The sequence below is a fragment of the Condylura cristata genome, unplaced genomic scaffold, assembly GCF_000260355.1.
Source record: "Condylura cristata isolate star-nosed mole 26May11 unplaced genomic scaffold, ConCri1.0 scaffold00048, whole genome shotgun sequence".
In the NCBI taxonomy this organism is placed as follows: domain Eukaryota; kingdom Metazoa; phylum Chordata; class Mammalia; order Eulipotyphla; family Talpidae; genus Condylura; species Condylura cristata.
The window spans coordinates 2,353,430-2,373,263 of record NW_004567149.1 but is presented as its reverse complement, the minus strand read 5'-3'; the positions used below and the strand labels follow the sequence as shown (position 1 = coordinate 2,373,263).

At 44.5% G+C, this 19,834-nt stretch overlaps 1 protein-coding gene and 2 non-coding genes across 3 annotated transcripts; 1 reads left to right on the top strand and 2 right to left on the bottom strand.

Annotated features, from left to right (window-relative positions):
* Window positions 1–187: 187 nt before the first annotated feature.
* Window positions 188–259, bottom strand: TRNAM-CAU. The gene has a single exon. It is a non-coding gene; the product is annotated as a tRNA-Met (tRNA).
* Window positions 260–1,308: 1,049 nt separating this feature from the next.
* On the bottom strand, window positions 1,309–1,380 carry TRNAW-CCA. The gene has a single exon. It is a non-coding gene; the product is annotated as a tRNA-Trp (tRNA).
* A 9,408-nt stretch (window positions 1,381–10,788) lies between these two features.
* On the top strand, window positions 10,789–19,355 carry LOC101632089 (butyrophilin subfamily 1 member A1-like). The gene is made up of 6 exons (XM_012734178.1): window positions 10,789–11,219; window positions 12,932–13,096; window positions 13,426–13,446; window positions 13,532–13,558; window positions 15,798–15,824; window positions 18,428–19,355. The coding sequence occupies exons 1-6, from the start codon at window positions 11,051–11,053 to the stop codon at window positions 18,943–18,945; spliced, it is 927 nt and encodes a 308-aa protein (XP_012589632.1). The 5' UTR covers window positions 10,789–11,050; the 3' UTR covers window positions 18,946–19,355.
* The last annotated feature ends 479 nt before the right edge of the window (window positions 19,356–19,834 follow it).

Below are 19,834 nucleotides of genomic sequence, written 5' to 3'. Positions count from 1 at the left end.
GCCCCGAGGTGACCCACAAGGCATGGCGGACCTCTCCTGACCCTCCCACTGCTCCCCTCAGCAGTGTACTTGTCAGCCGGCCTGTTCTGCTCCCCGCTCTGTCTGTGGTGACGCCTCTCACCGCCCTTGCACCTCTGGCCTGTACCCCAGTTCTGTGTGAGTAAATAATTTTTTTTAAAAAAAAACCTAGCAGAGGATGGTTTCGATCCATCGACCTCTGGGTTATGGGCCCAGCACGCTTCCGCTGCGCCACTCTGCTGTGAGGGCAAAGGTGTCTTAAAATTACTATCCAGCCTTTCTTTGGTTATTCAATTTGTTAAACTAAATAAAACAATTTTTTTTTTTTTTGCCCACCCCCAGAGCAATCTGTCTTTCGTAAAAATCATTACTGTGGGCCAAACTAACTACTAAACAAAAGACTAAGTAAAAAAAGGAAAGATTTTTTTGGATACACTTCTCTGGTTCGTAAAAGTCATGATTAGACAGAACGTCCCATTGGGCATGTACCTTATGGCAGTAACAAAACCTCTGTAGGTATCCCAATGTCATGTTATAGAATTATTCCCAATTATACAAAATAGTAGACTCTTCTCATGAGCTAGAGATGCTCTTCCTTTTTATCCATTCTGTGAAGTTGTGGTTCCCAAACTGTAGGGAACCCCAGACAGGGCAGGAGCTGGTCAGAAACCCCATAAGCAGATGTCACTTTAACATAGACTTTTTAAAGGGGTGTTCACAGAATTTCAGGCCCAAAGGACTATCTCTGATGTATAGCTCATTCTCTACAATAGTCACAACTCTGCAAATAAAAGCTGTGTTCAAGTTTTCTGTCTTTGGAAGTGAACAAACTCCTTCCATGATTGACTGGAGTTGGGGAAACCCAGAGATCCAGGGGTGTGCTTGTTTTGTAACCTATCTGACTTGAAAAAGTTGACCCAGGTGTGAGGTGGTTAAGTTAGGTCACCTTATCCAACAAAGCTAGTTGTCGGAGATCTGCTAAGTTGCTGAAGGTTGGAGGGAGAGATGGGTTGCAAGCACAGAAGTGAGAGTGGTGAGAAGGCCTGGAAGGTTGGTGGAAGGTGGATGAGTTGAATGAGATTATGAGTGTTTCCGATAAAAGAGCAAAGTATCTCTGAAACTCAGAAGTCTCAAAACACAGTAAGAACATTTCATATTCCTGTATAGATCTGCTTTTTAAAACAAATTTTAACCGGGAAATTCAAGGTCTGAGAAAGAAAGGAAGGCATATTCTCCCCCTTCTCACTTCACTTTGTGGGTCAGTACCCTCCAAAAGAAAAAAAAAAATACTGACCCCGACGTGATTTGAACACGCAACCTTCTGATCTGGAGTCAGACGCGCTACCGTTGCGCCACGAGGTCTCCCCTAAGGCCAGGGTTTCTTCACCTGTCAACCAAACCTATGGAATTTCCGGTATTGGGTGAAGACCAAGCGGCTGGTAGCTAAGTATCGTCTGGTGGCTTCAGGTTTGGGGGTGGGGGGATCGAAACGTGTTTCTAATAACTCCCTGATCCTCTACAAATTGCCTGATCCTTTACAAATTGTTTCTGTATTCACTTCTGCCTATTTTATTTCATTCCTATTCTTACCTACTTTTCTCCAGGTACATAAAAAAAAAATAGAAGCTAAAGAGTTTAGTAGATTTTGTCTTTTAAAAACTGGCATTCTGTTTAAGGCCCGTTGCTGCAGAGTGAAGTAAATTAAGAGAGGGAGCTACAGGAATAACGACCAGGGTGAGTTTTGAATTTATTTCCAAAGTTGATTGTAGATTCTAACTAGTGTTTTTGTTGTTGTTTAAGTGCATTCACTGGGGCTGTCGGGTTGTTCTCCTCCGTCCCACGGGAAACAAAACTACCTTCATACTGCCAGAGTCCTAGAGAATCAGATTATTGTTTCTGAGGCTATCCCCCAAAGAGCAAAATACCACGTTGCAGGAGCAGGTAGGTCGCTCTAGCCCCGTAGTTTGGCTGGTTATAGCGCCCTTCTACCAAACTAAACACCGGATTTCTAATGTCAGGGGGAAATTACAGGAGTCCTGCAGTGCACACGCAGCCTATGAACTCCTAGGAAGAGATCTAAAAAGCAATCCACTGCTATACAATAAACGCACCTTTCTCTGAAAACTAGGTTTCTTAATTCTTAAAAATCAGGGTTTTTTTTTTCCAAGTTAGATTTAAAAATCCAACCAGGATTCCGGTTGGAAATTGTAGGGACCATAAATACTGGGTTGAAGACGTTTTCACCTTGGCAGATGGAGGAATACGCTTGGAGGGATGGGTATGTGGAGGGTGTTCAGCCAGTTCACAGACTGACTTAACCTCTCAAGAGGTCGTGGTAAGTTTCTTTTGGCAGCCAGTGAACTGGCCGGGCTGGAGTGGAGAGGACCGGAGGTTAGATAAATTGGGCTTTCAGAAAAGACACCCAGTTCCCAATAGTCTGGGAGTTTCTGCAGCGTTTGCAAAAACAGCTGTTAACTGAAAGTTGAAATTTTTAATTTCTTTAATAGTGGTACCTGCTTCATAGTATTGTTGTGAATTTATACATGCTTAAAACAACACCTACCTAACACATTGTGAGTTTTCACTAAATGTTGGTGTAATCACCATCTCACTATAAAGTTTGCTAAAATTCTTCAATGCATTTCCCACGCGGCCAATCTCCCTGAGAAGTGCTTGTCAACATGTCAATGGCTAGTGGAATGTCAATGCTATGGAAGGAAAAATGAAAGGAGTTGACTTATTTACATTATAAATATAAACATTTTGTATGGCTATTTGCATGCATATAAATATTTATAATCTCTTTCTTTAATAAGAAACACCAAAAAATTAGTATAAATAGTAAAAATCAGCCAGCTCAGATTGCAGCTAATATCATACAGGGCATTGACAAAACAGGATTTTGGATGAACATTAACGGCAGCTATTAAAATGCAATGAAACACTTTAACTCAGAAGCTTCTTCATTTGTTTTAGATGCTATTTAATAACTCACAGGACAGTTGATGTCTGTCTTGTAGTTTAAAATGAATTGTTGAAAAGTCTGTAATTCAGTAGCATTAAATGAATTTACATTGTGCAACCCACACAACCAGAACCTCTTCATAGAATTTTGGCAGCATCCTTTCTGCGCAACAAGCCACGCTGTTACATTCCTGGAGGGGTTTCGTCAGTGGACTTCGAAAGTGTCAGCAGCCTCACTTTACCGGAGAGAAAATAAAACTTGTCAACTGAAGCGTCCTTAGAGAGCCTCCCTCTGAGGTTAGCTTCACCTGCCTGGGCAGGGCTGGATTTAAAAGGCAAGGTCCAGAGAGGAAGGTGAACAGGCCGCCAGGTCAGGCCCTCATGGGGATGTCCAGAGATTAGCAACACCAAGCTGTTATCCCTGGGCGGACAGCGGGAGGAGGTGCTGGAGCCGGTCTAGAACGGAGGTTGGTGGACGCCAGAGCAGCTCCCGCTCAGAAGCCAGAAGCCGGGAAGACTTTCTCCAGCCCCAGGATGGAGCTGAGAGGATGGAGAAATGCCATAGCTTCTGCCTTCCTCCTACCTGCCAATATTTTGTTAGTTTGTCCCTAGGCTACCACAAAGCCAGAGGAAGAGGGAGCCTGGAAAATGCAGTTCCTTTTGAGACAGAGGGAAGCAAGAGAAGGGTGGGAAATCAGTCTGACCACAAGCAACCTGATTGACAAAAAACACCTCAAGGCTATGGGCAGAGTATTAAATAGACAACAAAAGTTTTTCGTGTACAGTTATTATTATAAGAATTCTAGTGTAACACGTTTTACATGATAATAACATATATCTATATGTATACATATAGCTACAAATTTATATATGATGCATGAGTATGCATATATTTATGAATGTTTAGAGCATAACATCACAGGGAACAGCACTTTACAAATATTCCACTACATAAAAGTTTTTCTCTCTAGAAGTAAGAATCCAGCATATATTCACCACATCCCAGATATAGAAATAATAGTAGTCCACTTAAGAGTGATTTTTTTTATGGATTTAGTAGGAGGATATTGGTTATTTTAGTAAATATAAATGTAAAACACCATAACAAAAGTCTGACTTTGATTGAAGGTTAATTCCTTCACCAAACTGCCTTTATTTGAACAAAATACTTCCCCAACACATTGTAGAATTTTAAAACAAGGCCTTAGGAAGAGTCTTGACAATTCACATGGTCAGGTTAGAGAAAGGCCAGGTTAGAGAAAGGCCAGCAAACAACTTCAGCAGCGAACTCCAGTCCTTTGCCAGGACGATAGCTGTGAAAAAAAGACTAATACTCGGTGACATGTTGCAATCAACTGCCAGTACTCAGAAGTAAGGCTTATTGGCACACGACCTTGGGCATTAGTCTGTGGTGGCTCTCCAAGAGGAGCTATGACAGAAACCACGTGCTCAGGAAAGTCAAGACTATATATCTGGAACAAAGAAAGGCTCCAGACCCCTGAGTTGGAAGAAAGTGTCCTGGCTCTGTTACAGGGCAGGGATAGAGGGGCACCACTGAACCCCAAAACCTGCCTGATCCAAATAGGTTCTGCCATCCTCCACATCAAGACAAAACATGTAAGACTTTAATGAAAAGGGACTTTAATACAGGGAGTCCACAATATGGACGACAAAGAATATAATTTCTAAATCAAACACCTGAAGTTTTATTTATTTACTTGCCCATCCCCTCATGGGCAAAAGTCTACCCAAAAGGGATGGTCCAAGGCAAGGCCTGAAAGCCCATCACAAGTTTAAAACACCTTCTGGCTGGGATCCATAGAAAAGGGTCAGAAATGGCCAGACAAGTATGGGAGGAAAAGAGCAAAATCAAAATCAATATAAACATTGCCATAGTCACCTCCCCATGGGTTTCTCACTCACACCTCTTTCAACCAGCCCAGGGCCAAGAAATAAATTTGGCTTCTATACATGTCTCCCTTTGCTTCCTGTGGCTTCCTCAGGTCACCTTCTGGCTCTCCATCCTGCTTCCTTCCTCCTCAGATTCCTTCTTTTCTCTCTTTTTCTCTTCTCAGCTCCACACTGCTTCTGGGTGGGGCAGGGAACCTGGAACTTCCCCTTTTCCTAGGAACCACGCTGTTACAGCTCTTTGAGACAGAAGCAACTGTTCTTCTTGTGGCACCGAAATCACCTCCAGAGTGTCAGGAGAGATGTGCATGCTTGGCAAGCAGGATAGACCACCCCAGACCTGAATGCCAGGGGTCCTTAGCTCCTGCTGCCAGGAAGCCCTGACCTACCAGGAGGCCCAATCCAACCTCTGTTTTTGAGCTTCACAAGTTACTAGTATCTTTTTATAATTGTATAACACATTCTTCCCTCTTCCCTCCCAACCTCCAATCACCACCACCTTAACTGAGTTTGAGTTGCAGAGCTAGAAGTGAAATATTAGGACATGAAAAATCAGCCTGTGTTGTCTTTGTTTTACTTTAGAAGAATATCCTTTGCATTTTGAGAGGGGAAGGCTGAGATATTTTGTGGTTCCAATGACCCACTCATTCACTCAACAAATTCTTACTGTTAGGTTATGTGATCCGGACTTTGCTAGTCTCAAGGGATACTTCAGTTAACAAAACATCCAACACCAAAACATTCCTCTCTTGGGTATTATCAAGCCTGGATGTGATCCCATGGGCAACTGCAGTCATCTTGAGGTCACAGGGAGGCTCATTTGCTAAGTCTGCAAAATATAAAGATGAATCTTAACAACATGCCCTGGTGTCGTCCCCTATGTTGCTCAGGGTTGGACAGCAAAGGATAGATGTGCTTTAGCTCGTTTAAGCAGGAATGGATTTAACACAAGTGTTCTTCATACCGAGCATTCGGAACTTACTCTGAGTACCAAGCTGCAGAATGGAATTGCCAGTAAATGTACATACACATTTCTCTCCCGAGTTTGTGGCTTACAGAACTGAGGCCTATTTACGGGGCGTAATTCTATTCTAGAGTTCTTTAGCAACATCCTTGTCTTTCAGTTCTTGGGACTCCCCCTTGAACAAGGGCCTAAGCTTGCCTATTTTATAAGCCACTCACCGGAGTTGAGAAGCGAAGACAGTTTCCCAGGCACACAGCACATGTAGTTTCCACATTGGCCATTAGGGGGCAGAGAAGCCTAAAGATTATCAGCTGAGAAGGAAAAAGGTGATAGGAGCGTGGGAGCAATAGTGGGGGGGGGGAGGGAGGGGAGGAAGAAGAGAGGACAGGGTTAGGGAAGAGGAGGAGAAAAGGTGGAATAAGAGGAATGGAAGGAGGGATGAAAAGCAGAAAGAGAAGAGGAGAAGAGAAAGCAGGTCACTGAAGTGAAAAAATGTTCTGGTCAGCAGAGGTGACATTTGTAGAGTATTTACATTTGCAATGTGTTATGGTTTCTCTTTCTCATAAGAACAACCCAATAAGAGCGATGCTACCCACATTTTATTGTAGCACCAACCTGTTGCTTAGTCAGTGTGTTGGATCCCCCCACCGTCCCCCTCCCCTCTCCCCCCAGCAGATCCTGGGGCCCAACAGCCTGATTGCAAAGTGTGGGAAGAGTCCCTGATCTCTCATTGTGCTGACTCACTTGTTTGTCAAATGAGCATGAGAGCAGTGGCAATGACTATAGGTTGTTTTAAGGGCTTAAGAGGGCATGCGCCATAAGCCATTTAGAGACACAGAGGAAAGCATGATTTGCTCTTTGTATAACCTGGCTGTGAATTCCTGGCTAGCAGGAACTGCTCCATTCACTGCACCCCTGGTTTCTAATGCAATAGCATACACAGACTAGGCTGCTTTAAATGCTACTTTTTATCTGGTTTATCTATTTTTCTTTATGGCTTATTTCTCCAAGCATAAGAAGAAAAAATACCAGATAGTTTCACTCATAGCAGGAGTATAAGGGATCAGGGAAAAAAAAGGTAACTGCAATAAAATACAAACGAAAAGTCAATGAACAGCTATAAACAGGAGACATTCTACGGGGGAGGAGAGTTCCAGAAAAACTGTGGCCAGAAGAGCCCAGGGGTGAAGTGGAGGTGGGAAGACCACAGGATTGCAAATGAGATGAAAAAATGCACAAAAGAAGAAAGATGTAGAAAAAGGAGGGAAGGAAGGACCTAGGGACTCCCTGGTGGCACAAGGGGTTAAAACCTAGCACTATGAAGCTCTCCTAAGCCACTGAGGCCCCACCCAGGGAGTTGACCCTGGTGGCTCAATGCAACAGACCTCTCCTATCTCTCCTGTCTCTCCCTTCTCTCCCTAAAAGCGTATTTCAGTACATCTCCCTATTCTTCTCCCCACACTGTCTCTGGTGAATCCTCCCATCCCCTGCATCTCGACCTGTACCCCAGTTCTTGTATGAATAAATAAATCTTTAAAAAATAATTAAAAAGCTAACCTAGAACCTTGAGAAAGAAGATTACAAACACCTGGGGTGGGTTATGGCTTTACTGGATCAAGAAGGCTCCTGTTGACAGGACTCCTTTTTCCCCAGGGTTGGGGGCAGAGGATCTCTCCACAATAACTTTGGCAACAGCTTCATAGTACTATGCATTAACGTGTTGCACCACCAGGGACGGCCCCAGGTTCCAAATTTTTTTTATAATAATCAAAACAAAATACGATATTCAACTCGTTTTCACAAAACAGTCATTGAAAGTAGTTGTAATTGATAAACTTCATTCCAACTTTTATTGGGATATATCCTACTTTGATCTTAAAAGTTTATTTTAAGGGGGCCCTCCCTGGTGGCGCAGCGGGTTAATGCACAACACTAAGAAGCTAAAGCCACTTCCGAATGAGTTCATCCCGGCCCGCAGGTGACCCACATGGCGCAGCAGACCTCTTCTGACCCGCAGTAGTATATTTCATCGATCTGCCTGTTCTGCTCCCCATTCAGTCTCTGGTGAAGCCTCTCACCACCCTTGCACCTCTGGCCTGTATCCCAGTCCTGTATGCAAAAATAAATAAATCTTTGGGAAAAAATAAGTTTATTTTAAGGATTATCAACTAGGCCCAGTTTCCAATTTTCAAGGGAAGACTGCAGAACAATTATCCTGCCAAAGTTTACTAAGGGCATAGCAAAAGGCAGTTTAATAGCTGATGGCTCATTAGATCTGTATGTCCCCCGGGTTCTTAGCTGCTCCACAGCTTCATTTCAGTAGCTTTAAACCTTCTACCTTGTCACCATTAAAGGTCTAAAGAGGCACCTTCTGTGGCTTCATCCCTACTTGGCTTTGCTTCCCAGCAAACTGGTCCCATTGTCCCTCACCTGCTGCAATGCCTGAAGGAGCAAACAAGTAGAAAGTGTGTAGCAGATGCCTTCTAGAGTGTGCTTTATTTCTTTGTTTTTAACACAAAATTGCTTTGTATTCCCAACCCCTTCACTGAGGACTCACGTGAGATGCTGCCAACACCCAGCTGAACCCACGGCCTCGTGCCAGGTGGTGTGAGCACCAGATGGGCTGTGCTGTGGAGGTCAGTCTCTAGACTTGGCTCCCCCCCTAGAATCATCATTATCTTATATCTGAAATGTAGGGTGCAGGGGAGCACAGCTCAGACATAATCCTGTTATAATCTGCGTAGGAGGTGTGAACGTATGGTAAGATATAAATCTACCCAGAGTGCTCAGGGGAACTTGCCCATGGCAATACCCGACCCACAATGTTCTGCTGCCTCTGACAGTGTGTTCCAGGTGGATGTTCTGGAGGCAGTGAGGTCCTGGCTAAAGATCTGACCCAGCCCAACATCCAAATTACAAAGCGACCCAAAGACTAACTCAGAGGAGCAGAGAAATGTCTGTCGTTGTCTGGGCAGAGACTGCCAGGGGGTGTGGGCACAGGAGATAAGAGGGTTTGTGTGTGAGCTCATGGGACTCCTAAGAGGCAGGGCTCTCTTACTCTTTGCTTCTCCTGCCCAACCTCCATGCCCAGTAGTGTCTGACTCACAGCACATACACGGCAGTCTCTTTATTTTCTAAGCCAGCTCCTCTTGTCTCCAGACCCAGATGGACGGAGGGACATGAGAAAAATTAGAAATGGTAGGGACCCTGAGAGGTGATTCCATCCAAGCCTTCAATCTAAGATGAATCAGAACCCCGGGAAATTTAAGGGACTGGCTGGGGATTACATGCATAGTTTAGTGTCTGATCTAAGCTGAGACCCTGGAACACCCATCTGCTAACTGTAAAGTCTCCATCAATTCCTGACAGCTTTCCTTTTTCAGTGCAGCAGTAGTTTCTAGCAAGTGAGAAAAGAGCTTTAGACATTTTTATAAAGGGAGGAGGGAGGATATAAGGAGGAGAGTCTGAAGAGACCAGTGAAAGTTTACAAACACAACAAATCAGAAGATTCCACGATGCCTTGTTGAGACGTCCATTACTGGACTTAGCATACCCAGAGGCCATAGTCTTACTAGGCCTTTGGGAATTTAGTGACCCAGTGGGGCAAGCAGTTACTGTGTGTATAGATTTGTGGGCTCATAGCTATGCCGAGAAAATTCCAGGCCTGTTTAAACTGTGTTTCCTAATTGCTTGACAAGTGTCAGAGGTCTAGAGCCTGATGGAAGCTCTTTGTGATGACTTACAAAGGCCTTCACATGTGCCGTGTGGAGAGGGACTATAGGCATGTTGAGCTAACAGGTAGATGTAACCTTTTTCCTTGTAACCTGCTCTATGACTTGTATACCATGTTTCCCAACATTACTGGGAATGGCAGAAATACCTGTGGTCACAACCACCCCATTTACAAATGGCACCATAGAGGGTCAGCTACCTGGCTGCTGTTTGGAAATATCTAGGCCTTAAAAGCCTCCTTGGCTTGAAGCATGAAGAAACAACAGAGGCCCTTTGTGACTGGAGGAGAGTAAGAAAGAGTTTAGACTGCAGAAGTCAAAGAGTAGTTATAGCAAGGGTGGTGTGAACAGGACCTAAGCTTTATCCTGACTGACTGACTGGGAAATCACTGGCAGATTTGAGTGGTATAATCTCATTTGTCTTTATGAACCCTGCCCTGGCTATTATACAGGCAACTGGTCATAGAGGTTAAGAGTTGAAGCAGTTTCTATTCCAAAAATCCAGGTAAGAAATGAGGATGTGGGCCCTCCCTGGTTGCACAAGGGGTTAAAGCACAACACTAGGAAGCTATTGGCAGCCACTGCAGCATGAGTTCGATCCCTGGCCAGGGAGGTGACCACATAGCACAGCAGACCTCTCCTGTCTCCCCGCTGTTCCCCTCAGCAGTGTGTTTCAGTAGATCCTCCTGTTCTGCCCCCCACTCTGTCTCTGATGAATCCTCTCACCCTCCGCACTTCTGGCCTATGCCCCAGCTCTTGTGTGCATGAGTAAATATATATTTTTTAATCATGTATGTTCATGGGTTTTTTTATTTTAAAAGTCATTCACGTTGATAGCAGAAAAGCGAGAACAAAGAATAGCCCTGGGACGTGGGCTTTGGCCTAGTGAATGACAAGAGTGGCTGCAGACCTATCTGTTGTTTGGGGGCGTCGGGGGACCGGACTTTGTTGGGCGTCTCCTTCCTCCCTAACATCTCGCCCTCGCTAAGAGGTTGCCTGTGCTGGGCTGCCCCTTGCTCCACTGCCCATCCTGAGTCAGTGTCCCCACCTCTTCCTGGACCTCCGTTCAGGGAAGGGACTAGAAGGTGCGCTTCCTGCCTTATTTGGTTTGTCTGTTTCCCAATAAATAAAAGCACCACGCAGTGTTCATATTTATCTGGAGTTCCCATGTTTCAGGTTGCCCTATTTACCAGTGCATTTTATTTGGCAATCCTACCTGCCTTCTAGGGCACGGAGACAGATAACAAAGAAAAACAGAAAGTTCTAGCATGATAAGTGTTGTGGACAAATAGGAAGCAAGAGTGTGTCTGTTTTCTTGCAGACTTCTGAGGGAGGCCCGTGACTCTGCCTTTGTCTCACCTCTCCTGCCTCTGACTACTTGGTAATCAGCTCCAGTGTTGGCCAAGCGCGAAGGAAGCCAGTGCCCAGGTGAGAAGCGGTGACCTGGAGATCCACGGGCTGCAGCATGGGCTTGGACCAGGGCATAGACGAGGGGATCCCCCAGCACCACGAAGGGGAGGTGTGTGCTGTCAACAGCTCTTGCACCAGAAGAGACAGCTTCAGTGTTCCAGAATCTTCTCCATTTTTCCAAGGAAGCCACTTCATGGCAGTCACTGCTGGACAGAAGGAAATAGGTGAGGATGCTGTTTAAGGGGGCAGAGGGGGTGTGTGTCTAGCTCTTTTTTCCCCTCAGGCCCTTTGCAGGCAGCCTGGCTCACTTTTGAAAATCCCTTTTGGTATTTTAGAAGAACTATTGAGGTAGCATTTCTTCGGGGGAAAGTCAGTTTGCTCAATATGTCATCTAAGATCTGTTGCCTCTGTCTGCTCGGGGTTCAGTGTTTGAAGGGGAAAAACAAAAGATGTAAGAGCTGTCAGGAAAAGGGGAAGAGCCTTTCAGATGGTGAAAACGATTATGGGGTATCTTTTCATGGAATTCTGGAATCTGATTCTCTGGAGGTTGCCCTTGTTTCTTTGTCTATACTGCTTTACAGCTTTGCAGAGACAAATATCCACTTACAGAACACTCACAAATGGTTTCTGTCTTTGAAAAATGATTCTACTCTAAGGCAGAATGTACATGCCTGTAAAGTAAATATTCATTTAAGCCACTTTTAATATTTTGACTGATATTCTCATTAACTAATAGGTCAAGTAAACTCTTTGACATATGCTCTTTGTAGTTAGTTGTCTTTGGGGAACATCACCTCTTATTTTTATTCTCAAATCATGATCAGTATGAATGATACAGAATAAAATCTAGAGTGAGATTCTATGAGGAAGAACATAATAAATACTGCAATGAGGAATCCCTGTGGGGTCGGGGGCTGCTGTAGAAGATAAAGTTTAACCAAACAAAAGACATAATGCTGAAGGCACAGGAAAAATTGCCAGAAACTTCTGGGTTAGGAAATTAACAGTGACTGATTGTTCTCAGTTCCTTTCATTATTACATTGTAGCAGCACCATTTGCCAGCTATTTGGAGTAAATTTGCTTATGGACCCTCATATCTGTTCTGGCTCTATGGGGAGCTTTTACCTTCCTGATTTAACTTTTTCTAGGCCTATGATTTCCCACTGAATTCATGAAATCTCTTCAAAAAGGACTCTCTGTTCTTTTCCTGACAGGCAAATCAAAGGATTTACACTCTCATTTTTTTTTTGACTTGATGGTACTTACTGAAGGTTTCCTTGCATGGGGCTTGCATGGGGTAGATGCTAAGAAAAAGTAAAAGGAAACACGTTTTAAAATTCATACAGGTCATCAAGTCCTCCTGTCATGGTTTGCTTATTGACCCGGCAGGGTCACCAGCACAGGTAACGTTATTGAACTTTCCAGTTTGATCAAGATAGAGACATAGGTAGCTCGGTTGAAACCACATGTGGACTAAGCTTTGAATTGCTACCACGTCCCTTTCCCTGCCAAAAATACACTTCACGCCACAACCACGGGTAACTTGAGGCGCTCCCATGTTCAAGATAAAAGGTTTTTCTCTGTGAAAGTTTTTCTCATGATTTGAGGAAATGGGAAGAATTTCCACCCATCCTTCTGGAAAGCAGCTGTGCTAACCATGATACCTAGGCTCTGGCCGCTCTCCTGGATCCCAGCTTCAACTCTATATTCAGGGGTCTGGTGTAACAAGGGGTCCCAGAGGCATTTTTCTTTTAAATGATGACTTTGGAGATTTCTTGGTTTCCCATGAGAGAGAACGGGAAAAGCTGGCTCACTCTCCCAGCCAGACCCCTCCCTGCCGTTGGGCTGGACCTGGAAGCTTGGCAAGTGCTTGAGGTGTCCTCTGTGTGCTTCAGAACCCCAAAGTCCTTGGTCCTTTCCTGCTTTTCCCTGCAGGAAGTGTGCTCAGTGCGTGGGGCTCCAGCTTTCTCGCTCCAATGGACTTTACCTGGGTAGGAACTCAGACTTCGCTCTTGCTGCTCCTGGGATTTCTCCTGATGAGTGCTCTTGGTTTCATCTGGAAACTTCACTGGGAGAAAGAGCAAGAATGCCAGACCAAAGGTACAGCAATCAGAGGCTGGGTAGTGCCATACAAGGAAGATTAGGAGAAGTGGGGGGCTGAGCAGAGAGCAAGGGAGAAGACAGAGATGAAGAGGACCCAGGGGATTACTATACAGCTGAGATCTTTAATGCAATCCTTTCTCATTCAGTATCACTAACCGTCTCCATTGACTGCCCCCAAGCTGTAACTCTAACTACCTTAGTTCCTCGTTGTGGGAACTCATTTTCTGCAGACACAATCCAAGAAACCATGTCCCAAAGGGCCCTGTGCCAATTAGGCCTGATTCTTCTCTATGCATGATACTGATTCATTTTTTGTCCCCTTGCAGAGAAACTTCAAAGAGAGCTCAGTAAGTTCTATGCTTTCGTCTCCTATAGTATCATTCGAGACCCCATGTGCCAATTATCTCAAGAGATTTCTTTGTTCTACTTCAGGCTGGAGAAAAGCTCAGGAAGTAGACGGTGAGTAAATTGGAAAGTTTGGGTTTTTAAAAATACTGTTTTTATTTATATATAATTCACATGATCGTTCATTTTTGTACAATGTTTGTGTTCTTTTCTCAGATGTAGTCCCCCTAAAATTTCCACCACCAATTGACCCATGCACCATAATCATATAATCCCTTGTGCTCGTCCCATTTTTTTTTTTAAGATTTATTTATTTGTACACACAGAACTGGGGTACAGGCCAGAGGCTCCGGGGCAGTGAGAGGCTTCACCAGAGACAGAGTGGGGAGCAGAACAGGCAGATCGATGAAGTACACTGCTGAGGGAGCAGCGGGCGAGTCAGGAGAGGTCTGCCGAGCCATGTGGTCACCTCTGGGGCAGGCGGGAATCGAACTCATGCTGAAGTGGCTTTAGCTTCTCAGTGCAGTGCTTTAACCTGCTGTGCCACCAGGGAGGGCCGCTCGTCCCATTTTTAACCTAAGATTATTATCTGCCTCATTCAATGGACGCCTTTATGTCTATTCTTCCCTGAAGGGCTCGCTCACTCTTACACAATCTGGATTTAACACCTACACCAAGCCCTGACTCACGCTTGATGGCTGCCCCAAAGCGCTTTCAGCCCTCTGTCCAAAACACACAAACTCAGATCCTTTCAATCAGCAGGTCTGTATCTTCGGTATTTGCTTGGTCTGTCAGTGTGGCCATCAGTCACCCAAGTGAACTCCTTCCTGACCTCCTTCGTCTCCCCAGGGAACATCTTTTCTATTACTTTTAGCCAGTGACCCTTCTCTGGCCTGGGCCACTTCCCCCAGTTTTTCTTCCTTCTGTGACAGTCACCAATCAACCATTTCAGCCCTTGGTTTCTGCCTCCCTTCCTGCCCTCAAGAGCTACTGCTGTTCTTTTTCTTTTAAGACTTTAAATTCTTTTCTTTTAAGATTTATAATTTAAATAATGATTAAGAGTCAAGAAATCTGAAAAGTAACACATTGTCTTTTTTAAAAAATAGTACAATATTAACCCTAATCTAGAATTTTAGAGTAAACTCACTAAAACAGAAATCTGATTCTTCCCTCCGAATTCCCGAATCATCTGTGGCTTCCCATGGCCCAGGACAGTTTTAATGGGGTGGAGGATGCTATGGAGAATATGTAAATTCCAAAAGAATTAAAACCATATTTTTGAAGAATTGGCTTAATATTAATTTTAATCTAAACAACTACAACTTAAGGAGACTCCGTTACCGGGCTGACATCCTCACGATCAGTGACTCCAGAAAGGTTGCCATTCCCAGGCTTGCTGCTATGCTCTCGTCCCCTCAATCTGTAATAAATGGATTCTATCATGACAGATTTTAACTTTGGCGGGGGGAGTGGTAATACACTTTTTAATTTTTTTTTAGTCAGAGTTATTAAGTTCAAGTGGTCCCAGTAGTTTGAGCCAGAAAGAGCCTCTTCAAGCTGGTTCTTGAGTATTTTAGACATGACTGTGGGCCTTTGATAGTTCTGCTATCTAGTGTTATTTTTACTCATTTTCTTCATTTTATTTTTTGTTTGTTTTTACTTTAATTCGTTTCTTTTTTTTTTTGTATTTTTTTTTGTATTGAATTAATGTTGGTTTACAGCACAGTATGATTTAGGGGGATAGGTTCACACCCCTTTGTATCACACACTCACCAACAAAGCACCAATAATCCTCTGTCACAGCCCACTAGGCCCCCTGCCCACTTAGCACACCCCGCCCCAGGATTTCAACTTTCACTGTTGTATTTTCAAGCTGGTTCCCAATTCCTTCCATAACTGGGAGAATATATTGGAGACATTCATTTTTATCTAGACAACTTTTTTACAGAACTCAGCTGAAGAAACACTAGCCTACAAGATTAGATCCAATCCCTGGCTCTCCTGCCCTGGCATCACAGTCTCTCAGAAGCCCCTGACTTCTGCCTCGAGGGTGCCCCACACTAACATATGTGCCCACAGTGGCCTGACCACACCCTGCCATCTCCAGGATTCCACAGACTACAAACCAAAGTGCCGACCAGCCTGTGTTTTGATCTAGAGTCTTGGCTGAGGAAAAGCCCATTTCCCTTGATTTTCTATGCCTAAACCTTGGAGAACCCGTAGGAGAGGCAGCCAGACAGTGCTAGAAATGAGTGAAGAGGGCGCCGGGAGAGGAGAGGTAGGAGGGCCAAGAAATGTCCATAAAGCATATGGTTTAGACAGGGAGTGTTTACCTCTCTTTCATCTATTGCAGTTTGGAGAAAAGCCCGGTCCTACGCTGGTGAGTAGTCATCAAACACCACAAGGAAAGAACCTCAGTGTTCTTCCTCATCTTCCAGCTCCACACAGTGGCCAGCTGAGTGGCCAGGAATGGAGATCCAGGCAGCTCCATGCAGCCTCAAGACCAAGCACCACCCACCGTGGTGCAAGTTCAGCAGTGGCACCTCATTTCTTTCCAGCCATTTAGACCATTTGGGATGGGTCACCCCTTCTTGAAGCCCCCCCACCCACTTTCTCTCTTGGGTTGCATGACTTCCCAATATTTCCAGCACCAGAGACCTAAGGGTGCAACTAGAAAAGCTTCATTTGGTGATACTTGGTGTCAAGTAGGTCATGCGCCTCTTGTGGGAGATCGTTGATGCTGCCCCACTCCTCTCTCGCTGAGCAGAGGTGCCATTTCATAATCGGGGACCCCAAAAGGAAGGAAAAATCAAACCTTGTGAACTGACTTTAAACAGCTAACATTTTCTGAGCATCTACTACCACACATCAGGCACAGGTCTAAGTCCCACCCAATCGTTCAATTATCAGCCCTTAAAGGAGTCCTAAGAGGTAGGTGCTGATGTTTTGTTTTTGTTTTCTTTAAGATTTATTTTATTTATGTATACATACAAGACCTTGGGTGTAGGCAGGAGGTGTGGGAGTGAGAGGATTCACCAGAGGCAGAGTAGGGAGCAGAACAGGCAAATCCACTGAAATACACTGCTGAGGGGAGCAGCGGGCGAGACAGGAGAAGTCTGCAATTCCACATGGGTCATCTCTCTGTCTAGGGACTGAACTTGTGCTGCAGTAACAGCAGATAGCTTCATAGTGCTGAGAGTTAATTCCTTGTTACCAGGTAGGTACAAGGGATCTTTTCAGGGATCCATATTACATAATTTTACCCACATAGGGATTCTATCACTTATATTATTATATAATCACCATTATCTACCCAACTACCCAAGCAAAAACTTCCATCATCAAGGATTCCTATTTCTTAATCTTATTCTAACCAGCCAGTTCTCTCCGGTCTTCCTTCCAAGTGGCTCTCAAATCAATCTTCTCTTCTACCCACACTGTTCTGCATCACAGAATCCTTTATAAAGTACTATTTCTCTCTTATTAGGGCCTCATTTAGGCAACATGTATTTACTAAGTGCTTTTTAAATGTTAGGCTCTAAAGAAGACTAGCCAGGCACAGAAATAAAGAATGAGAAGGGAAAACAGAGGCAAGAGATCACTATAGTTCTTCTAAGAAGATGACATTTATAGCAAACACAATGGATGGGAAGGAATCAACATGTCAAGACCCAGGACATCCCCAGTCCAAGGCAGTTGGGGGGGTCATATACAGAGGTCCCAAAGGGGGAAATACACAGAAAGACTAAGGAACTGAGAAAAGGCCCATGTGCCTAGATGGGACAGTGTGAGAGGCCTAGAGAGGGCAGGAGATGTGGTGTGGTGCATGAAAACAGCTGGGACCACATCATCAAAGCTACCGCAGGCCACACTAGTATCTTTAAAATTCTTTCTTTTTTTCAAATTTATTTATTTATGCATACAGAACTGGGGTACAGGCCAAAGGTGCAGGGGCAGTGAAAGGATTCACCAGAGTCAGAATAGGGAGCAGAACAGGCAGATCATTAAAGTACACTGCTGAGGAGAGCAGCAGGCGAGACAGGAGAAGTCTGCTACACCATGTGGATCACCTCTGGGGCTGGGGATCGAGCTTCCACTGAAGCAGCTTCCACTGGTTTGCAGTGCTGTGTCCTAACCCGTAGTGCCACCAGGGAGGGCCCTGGAATTATTTTAACTCTGATGAGAAACCACTGGGAACTTTAGGGGGAGGAGCAATGTCATCTGATTTACATTTATAGATCATTTTGACTGCAGCTCAGTTGAGACTAGATTGTAGAGAGGCCAGATGGGAAGCAAGAAAGCTAGTCTGGTGCTGCAGTGGCAATCCAAGCAAGACCATCATGGCGTCCTGGATGGAGACGGTGAAAAGTGGTGGTTGGATTTGGGCTATGTCAAAAAAAAGACTTGCTGATAGGCCCATATGTTGGGTCTTACTTAGGTTTCTGGCCCAAGCAACTGGGGGAATGAGAGGGTATTTCTAGGAAGAAATTCAAAGCTCTAGTTTGTACTGGAGTCCAACAGTCCAAACTGTTTGGCTGCATGATTCTGGAGTGTCTGGTAGATGCAGGAGACTTAGGATTCATGTGTGTATTTGTGGTTTTTAAAATCAAGAGTTGAATGGATAATATTCTTTATCAGTAGAGTGTTTAGAGAGAAAAGACATTGGAGATACTGAATTCTAGAGCTCCAGAACATTCAGAGGCTGGTGGTAAGAGGAGCTAGCGAAGGAGTTTGAAAAACAATAACCAGTGAAATGAGGAGAAAAGCCCAGGAGGAGATATGTCCCAGAATCTGAGGAAAGGAAGTGTATCAAGGAGGAAGGAATGCTGCTGTCAAATGCAGCTGAGAGTTTGAGTAAAATGGGAACTAACTATTAATTGGATTGACAAAGTGATGGTGGGCACTGAAGTTTGATGAAAAAACAAAGAATCAGAGACATTAGTGAAGGTCTGGCTGACTTAACTCCTTTCTCTTGTTTCACAGCCAGTGTGACTCTCGATCCAGACACTGCCCATTTTGAGCTCTTTCTGTCTGAAGACCACAGAAGCGTGAGGCGGAAGGAAACACGGCAGAACCTCCCCGAAAAACCTGAAAGGTTTTCTGTTGACCCTTGTGTGCTGGGCCGCGAGGTCTTCTCTTCGGGGAGACATTACTGGGAGGTAGAGGTAGGGAACAGGACTTACTGGGAGCTGGGGGTTTGTGAGAAAAACAGGGAAAGAGAGAGGGGGATCAGAGTATCACCCCAAAATGGAATCTGGTCTGTGGAACTGTATGCTCATAAGTGCCAAGCCCTCACCTCCCCACCGACACCCCTCCCCCTGAGCACACCCCCTAGTCGGGTGGGCATCTTCTTAGACTATGAGGCTGGGGCCGTCTCCTTCTTCAGCGCGGCTGATGGAGCCCACATCTACACCTTCCCCCAGGCCTCCTTCTCTGGGCCCCTCCATCCTTTCTTTGGCCTCTGGCTCCATGACCCAGCTCCTCTGACCATCTGCCACTGAGGACCAGTCCCCAGATCTTCTCTCAGCCAAACCTCTGGAGAGCATGAATTGCTCTCTGGGGTTGAGGAGTTATTACCAGGGACAAGGCCCCCCAGGCCTCCACACCAACCAGTGATGAGTTTTGCTACCAGAACAGCAGCTGCACTGTCCAGTCCTCTTCTAGCTCAATTTCAATATCCCTCTCAATGTTTTGTAATTTTTAAAACCTAGACTCCCCCCTCTCACCACCCCAGTTTGTAAATTTATCTATTTCTCTTTCCTCTGAATAACTTCCTGAAGTTAAAATCAGTTACAATTAAATTCACATTGTCTAACTTTTTTCTACGCTGTCTGTGTTTATCTATTGTACTGTGACTTGTTCCTTTGCTGAACACTGCATCTTGAACACTAATCTTTTATTATTTGTAATCAAAACGGTCTTCCTTGTTACAACGAATGCTACTACAAACCTTTGTGTGTAAATAGCTTTGTGTAATTCTGGTCACTGCCACAAAATAAACTTCCAAATTACAGTTTTCATTAGGATACATTCATGAAAGTGTGGAGCTGCAAAAGGGACCTGAATCATTGCGTATGTTGCTTGCCTGTCTGTTTCCTATAGGAGGAAGTTAGCGCACTCATTTTGGTATCTATCAGACACTTGTCTTACAGTGACCACTAGATCTGTCCCTTTCAGCTTTGTATTCCTTTCACATCGATCCAGGCAGCTCATTCTCTTTAGTGGAAAATTCTACCCAAACAATGTTGAGGAGTTTGATCAAGCTCACTTTCCACTTAGTGAACAACTTTATGCCCTAATCTACATGAAGCACCATGGTAAGTAAATTGCCTTGTTTATTTCATCCTCATTCAGCAACCCAAAAGGAAGTACTGTTCATGTCATTATTTT